General features: G+C 40.4%; 1 protein-coding gene across 1 annotated transcript in view; it reads right to left on the minus strand.

The window, feature by feature from the left end:
* Nucleotides 1-6,515: 6,515 nt before the first annotated feature.
* pou2af1 (POU class 2 homeobox associating factor 1) overlaps nucleotides 6,516-7,278 on the minus strand; it is a gene marked incomplete at both ends in the record, with an annotated part of 4,646 nt that continues 3,883 nt past the window's right edge. Inside the window, one exon of the mRNA XM_080855497.1 lies at nucleotides 6,516-6,827. Within this exon, the coding sequence (XP_080711623.1) occupies nucleotides 6,516-6,827 (312 nt within the window). The remainder of the gene's footprint in view (nucleotides 6,828-7,278) is intronic.

The following is a 7,278-nucleotide window of genomic DNA, read 5'->3' on the forward strand; positions in this document are numbered from 1 at the left end:
GCTTTCCCTGGAGCTGACAGAGAACTAGAGCTAAATATTAATCAAGTCACACACCCTGAATGGTTTTGTTCTGTGCTCAGAGTCTAATCAGCTGCATGCCAACTGGTTTGGATTTCGTGGAATTCCCCGTGAAAAAAAACCCCTTATAACATCCAGATCCAACACTCCTGCAGCTCCATATCACCTAAAAGGCAACGCCCAGTATGATAGAGATTAATGATATAATAAAATCTCACAAACAGTAGAAGTGCTATTGTTCATGCTATTTTGAAATACATAAAGCATGAAGTTCTGGATATGGTTTTGCGGGTGGGTACAGGTGTGTATGTGTGTGTGTGGGGCGGGGGGGGGGGGGGGGGGGGTGTGTGGGTAAGGTGCAGATGTGAGGTACATATTACTCATTAATTCTATCAGAAACAATATTTAGGGTGCTTCAGAGTTGTACCCCTAAGCTGTTGATGTTTGCCTGCATGGATTTCTTTCCAAAGCAGTGTTACCTTAGATATTTCACTGTAAAGACATCATTTTAAATGTCAAAGCAGGCCTGGCAACACTTTCAGCACCAACCTTTCCTAATTATTTTGATAGGACAAACAAAATGTCCAAACCATGTGTTTAAAAGTGAATAAGATAATTAAACAATAAGAATGTGCCCATTTAGCCCACACCATTATCTTGTGTGGGAGAGCACCTACTAAAGAATTCATTCACCTCCTGCCAAAATCCACAATCCAGGCATGAGGGAAGTAGAGAGATATTGACTTATGAGAAGAGGGTGGAGAGAGATGTTGAAATGGCACTATCCGGGGTTGGTTTAAATGCTTTTGGCATGCTGTGCCGAGCCAAGAATGCAACAGGCAGACGATGTGCTGGAGACAGCTACAAAGTCAGAGACGTGCGCAATGTTTTGTGAAGATTTTTTTCCTCACACTGTTGTTTTTGCTAGCAACATTAGTTCCCCATCTGTTAAAAAGACGATTAGATCAGACAGGTCCAGACAGTGAAAGTTCTCACAGTCACCACTCTGTCACCCTGGGACCAGGAGCCTTGCTCTCCCAAGAAGTTCAGTTTTGCCCCGAGGACGTTGTTATGGGCAGCTGCGATGGCTTCATTGAACCGGCCCCTAAGGCTTGATTCAGCCAGGATTCTTTTTTTTTTTTTTCATGTTTCTGTGATGAAATTTGCGTGTGCATGTAAACAGAGCAGAACATGGTTGGAGCTATTTCCGGAGGTTAAAGAACAAACGTATCATACTTATTGTTTGGGCCAGTTCCAAACTTGAAACGTTGAGATGATTTATTTTTCACCAGTATCTAAATGGAACTGATGAGGACAAGTCCAGCAGCCCCTTGGATTGTGACAAGCGTGTTTGATTTAGGACCCTTCTGTTTTCTCTTTCTGCTTTTACAAATAGATTACAAGAGACCTTTCACCCTCTTAATATTGCTGCTGTGTGCTCACTGTGCACACTGAAATGCTCTGTGGGTGGATGAGATTTATGCAAAGACAGAGCAAACACATGCAGTAAAATATGATACACACAGATAGCTTCTATCCATCCATGTATTGTGAACCAAAGGATAGGAACACATTCGGTGCCATGTGAAAGAATTTGCAGGTTAATCCCAAGTGTGGGATTGTACTTCATCATTATTGTTTAAACAGCTATTCATTTAGTAATCCCAAAGGCATTACGCAAGTTTGACAAGCATGGACAGTATGGCATAGGTCTCCCTTGTGAGAGAGGATACCAAGTAAGGACTTGCATCCATGATGTGTGCAATATCAGTGTCTGCAGAACATTGGGCATGGATGTCAATAACAGTAGACATTGCGTGTGCTGCTCAGTAAGCCTGCAATAAGCACAGGCGTTCAGTTCATTTCCCAAATCATTTAAAACACACTTGAAGCTTCATCTTATTAGCAGCCTCTTTGGGCAAGTCAAAGCAACCCCTGAAATTATAACAATTTAGACGAATACATTTGACAGGTCCTATGTCAATTTACTCCTCCTTCAATCCCTCAATTTTATTGCCAAGGGTGCTGTAGCAAGTCCTTGGGTATTCTGGTATGGTGCCAGGGTTCAGCTGTGTCAGCTTGTCCTGATGTGCCCAGATGTGCTGAGAGAAATGGGGTTTACACATGCAGAGGCCTGTACTTTAGAAAGGGCATGTCTTTTTGTATCATGTACATGGACATTCTTCCATGATACATTCAATTCTAATATTTTGATAAGACAACTTCTGTCGAAGCATGCACAGAACATCTCTCCTGGATGTCTCCCTTTTCCTCCTTTTGGAAATGCATTAACCTCAGACCTCAGATAGAATGAAAGCCCATGAAAGTATTGTACTTTGGGATGCAATATTAGCAATACGAAAGTGAAATATAACAATACAAGGCACTTATATATCCTAAGAAAAAATGGGACTAATTCTTTGTCATGTTCCTCCTTGACACCTTGACCACATGTTGTCATGTGGTGCCCTGTTGTCATGTAAAATGTATTTATTTAACATTTATGTAACGTTTACTTATTTACCTATCTGTGTCTCTTTACAAGTATTTGTAACACCCCCCCCCCCCTTTTTTTTTTCCTACTGTGAGGCGCATTGGGTTACCTTCGTGTTTGAAATGTGGCGTACAAATAAAGTTTGATTTGAGTTGATTTGATTTGATTTGACCGCCCACACAAGTGCAATTTGCCTGGCAGCCTTTTCTTGTGGAGACTGACTGCACCACTGTGCCAGAAATGATGTTGCCTAAACAGTCACAACTTCATGTGACAACAACAGTTCTCTTTCTTTAGGTGTATAGGCTAATAGCCAGTATGTTGTTCATTTAAATATTCAAGACTTTCCCCCATTTCCTCCAAGCCATATGATTAATTAGTGAAGTAAGATTAAGACAAATGTTATTATAACTTTAAGTATAAACATTGTGATATTTTAATATCCTGAAAACAGTCTTGTAGTAGTGTGTTGACCACTGTATTGTGATTTTTGGGAATCCTTAACTCTTGAAATGCTCTGTACTTGAAATACCTGGAATACCTCCAGCACCTCCTTGGAACTCTGCACCCAGCAATCGAATGCATTTGGCAAAGTAATTCCTTTTCATCTGACAATGTCATTCAAATGTTAGTTTCATGATCAATTCAATGGGAAGATCATAAATGGCATGCCATACATTCTGCTGCTTTGGTATTAGCCGAGCATGTCTTGGTGTGAGTTTTTCACTGATAACTATCAAGCATGGTGCCTGTTTTAAATACCCTGTTATGTCTAATCATACCTAGTACTTAATAATTGCTATCTATCAAATGGCATTAACTTGATGTTTTAAAAGAGTTAAGGCTACATATAGATACATACATACAGTATATCTTGTCATATACATGCTGTACTTTGTAGAGCTTTAGCAGGCCAAAATAAGTTTTGACTTTAACATTTGTAATGTTTAGTTTTGACAATCATAATCAATACATTTCTTATCGGCAATGGGACTAAGATTACTCCTGATGATAGCTTGACAGTGTTCCTTCATGGATAACACCACCACACGCACAGATAGAACATACAACTCTCTCTCTCTCTCTCTCTCTCTCTCTCTCTCTCTCTCTCTCTTTCTATCTCTCTCTCTCTCTCTCTTTCTTCGCTCTGTTTGTGCAAAGCAATTTAAAAATAATTTAATTTAGTTTAATCCTTTTACACTCAGTCTTGTCATCATGGAGAGGCAATTGCCAAATGTATTGGAATCCAGGTGTTATTTCTTCATGATGGTCAGTCAAGGATTCCCATAGCACCTCCACCTTCTTGTAGGTGCTCAGACATGCTTTGTCATTCCTCTGCTCATACACACACGCTGTTCTTCATCAAGCTAAGAACCTGGAGCTAAAAAAAAAGGGAAAAGCTTCCGAGCATTGCTGTGTCTGGCTGGATCTATTGTGCCTCCAACTCCAAAACACTGGCAAGCCAGGGTCTCAGACGAATCTAAACATTGTTTGTGTGACAGTTGCACTGTGGAAACATTTCCATTTCAATTCAGGGTATTTGTGGAGCCATTGTCTTTGGAAACAAAGAATGCATGTTGATTAATTGGGATGAGATGAGATTGCAGTGGGTTGCCATCAAAAGGTAGTTCTAAGACATGCCATCACCTACGGGAGGGGCCTTTACTTGAGTCTTCTAAAGAAAATATGACTACCCATGACTCATATTTTTTATTATTAATTCCTCTGATGAAGTACAAAAAAATATACAAATACTGAGTCTGACTAATATGATAACATGAAAAGTCAACACTTTCATCCTCACAGTGGTCTAGTGCTGTCATCTAGGTCTAATTACACAGTTTGCACTAATTACTGTTTTAGAACCAATCCAGCACACATCAGCAGTCTTGTAACATAACAGCATACATACCTTTCCTGTTTTGTGTCCTATTCCTCTGCTCATACACACACGCTGTTCTTCACACAGTGCAACTGTCACACAAACAATGTTTAGATTCGTCTGAGACCCTGGCTTGCCAGTGTTTTGGAGTTGGAGGCACAATAGATCCAGCCTGACACAGCAATGCTCGGAAGATTTTCCCTTTTATTTAGCTCCAGGTTCTTAGAGCTTGATGAAGAACAGCGTGTGTGTATGAGCAGAGGCATAGGACACAAAACAGGAAAGGTATGTATGCTGTTCTTCATAGGACACAAAACAGGAAAGGTATGTATGCTGTTATGTCGGTCGGCCACCCTTCAAAGGCCAGTTCTTTGAAGCTTAGCTTCATGTCAGTCTCTTGAAGTGCTCTTCAACTCTAGGGTGCTGGTCACTTATCCCCTCTTCACACTGTTTGTGTGACATGATGGTCCACACTCAAACTGGCTTTCTCACTCACGTCAGGCCCTAAAGACTGGGAGGCATCCAGTCAACTCAATGCATTCCCTATACTAAGATGTCTAGGCTCAGTAGGCTGGTTTTGAGCACAAGAATAAAACAACATTAAATACCAAATGGTAAAAACAGAGAGTGACATGCAGAGACGAAGTCAGAGAATCAAGGTTAACCTGTTCTGGTGAATTTAAAGGACAGCACAGCTTCTCTTCACCTTCAGCAATCAATCAATCTTAGTCAATTCATTGATTCTTGACAATGTTATCAACATGGTAAATGGAGTATTATTTTAAATGACAATTTAAAATGTTCCAGGGAGATGGAGAGTGAAAAGAAACATAAGTAGCAACTTCCAACACAGCAGTATAGCTTTGTAACATTCATGAAACCATCTGGTCTTCTGTGAAATCTTAGAATTATCAGGATTCCAGGATATCAGGATAAACAACGCCGGTGTTGAATAAACGGTGCATTGTTTTATGATTCAATTATCTGCTATGTGCAATCATACAATGTTTTAGGGCCGTGTGTGTTTATGCATGCAAGGGCATAGGCACCATGCACATAGTGCTTAATGTTTGATTGTTGAGCTTTATGTCACTGTGAAAACATGTAGACATTTAACGTTGCCCGCCGGCCAGTTAAAGCACAGAGCTTTTGTTTTTCGCTAGTTTTAAATTACTGTAACTATCTTTGCACCTGCAGAGAAGACTGTAAAGTTGAGCAGATACCCTCCACGAGCCATGTGTGATCATGACAGAATTCAGGCAATTGTAGGGTATGAGATAGAGAAAGTGCCTAGAGGCCTAGGTGTTGAGAGAAGTGCTTTAGTATTTACAGTTTTCCTTAAGGACACATTTTGCTCAAAGTCCCAGTGTCTCTTTCTTTCACCAAGGAGCTTAGTTTTGTCATTACAAGCTATGTCTTAAGAGAAAGGTATTCTGCTCTTTGTGAGGTGTCATTCTTGTGATTTCAGTGGTGGAGAGACCAAAACAAAAACAATTACGTGAACAATTCTTTAAACTAATGAGGCCACTGCTTTTAGTACCATTAAAGATTGGCTACCAGGTAACGATACCAATGAAGATAACAAAGTGTGGTTAATGTTTTAATTTTTTATTGATGAAATGTGGTACTACGTAATGGTTGCACATTGATATATATGATATGATATTAAAATGAATTAATACAAGATGAAGCAGGAATACAAGAAACACATTTTGCACATTATATCCATAACGCAAAACCTGCCTTTCAGGAAATATGAGAAGGCATGGCATACCAAATATATCTTTATAATAACTTCCATGAAGCAAATGCAATCTGCACTATTATTTTGTTGCTGTTTCAAAATATAGGATACAATAACACTGAACTACAACAAGATTTTCAACATATCACCTGAAAATTGTATAAAATGTCTTGAATGACATTTGCTCCGTTGTCAGATGTTCTTGTAGAAAAGATTAGAGGATGACACACATCATTGATCATTGAATATGACCAAGCATTCTTCACCTCTGCACAAGGCCATTGCAACAAACTATTTGCATCACAACCAATGTATAAGTACAGACAGACATATTTAACACTGTGCCTACTGAGGCCCACATTAAGCTCTTCCAGGTCTCAGACATCTTGCGTGAACAACGAGGGGCTACAAACATAAGAGTCTTTGGGGTCATCTTCCAGAAGCTTCTCCAGTGGGTTTGGCTCCTCTACCATCTGCTGTTGGTCAGGCTCTGGCAGTGGCATCGTGACGTGTTCTGAGGGCCCAGGGGGTTCCGGGGGCACAGGGCTTGTGGGCAAGGCTGTAGAGCAAGGCGGGTACTGCATCATAGGGCCAGGGATGGTGGCCAGGGGCTGAGGCCAGGGAATGTAAGCCAGCGACGTGTCGTGGAAATCCACCTGTGGCAGGGCTGCTGGGGTCGAAGTTATGGTCTTCAAATGGGAGAAAATATGAAAATAGAGGAATGAACAATGACTAACATTTGAGGGTTATACATTTCTGTCAGCTTCATCTGTGTTTACTTAAAGAGTTCATAAAATAAGTTTATGAGTAGATATTGCCCTTATATTTCTGTGAATGTTAAGTCCATTCCATACTGACAGGCTACATAGTGCAATCCTTATTTAATCTAGTTACTTCCTAAATTCCCTTTTGGATAAACTTTACCTGTCTGCTGAACTATTACGCAAGAGCAAGACATTGACACTGACATGTGGAGGAAAAATCCCAAACTCTGTCTGCCTCACCTCAACACAAGACAAAGATATAAGCACTGACATGCCCAGAAGGGGAGAACCGACTAATGTGGTCTGCCTCATCTCAAAAGAAGAGCGAGACAGTGACACTGACAAGCACCCAAAACAAAAAGTGAAAAACGAGACA

Source organism: Sprattus sprattus (assembly GCF_963457725.1).
Source record: "Sprattus sprattus genome assembly, chromosome: 17".
In the NCBI taxonomy this organism is placed as follows: Eukaryota; Metazoa; Chordata; class Actinopteri; order Clupeiformes; family Clupeidae; genus Sprattus; species Sprattus sprattus.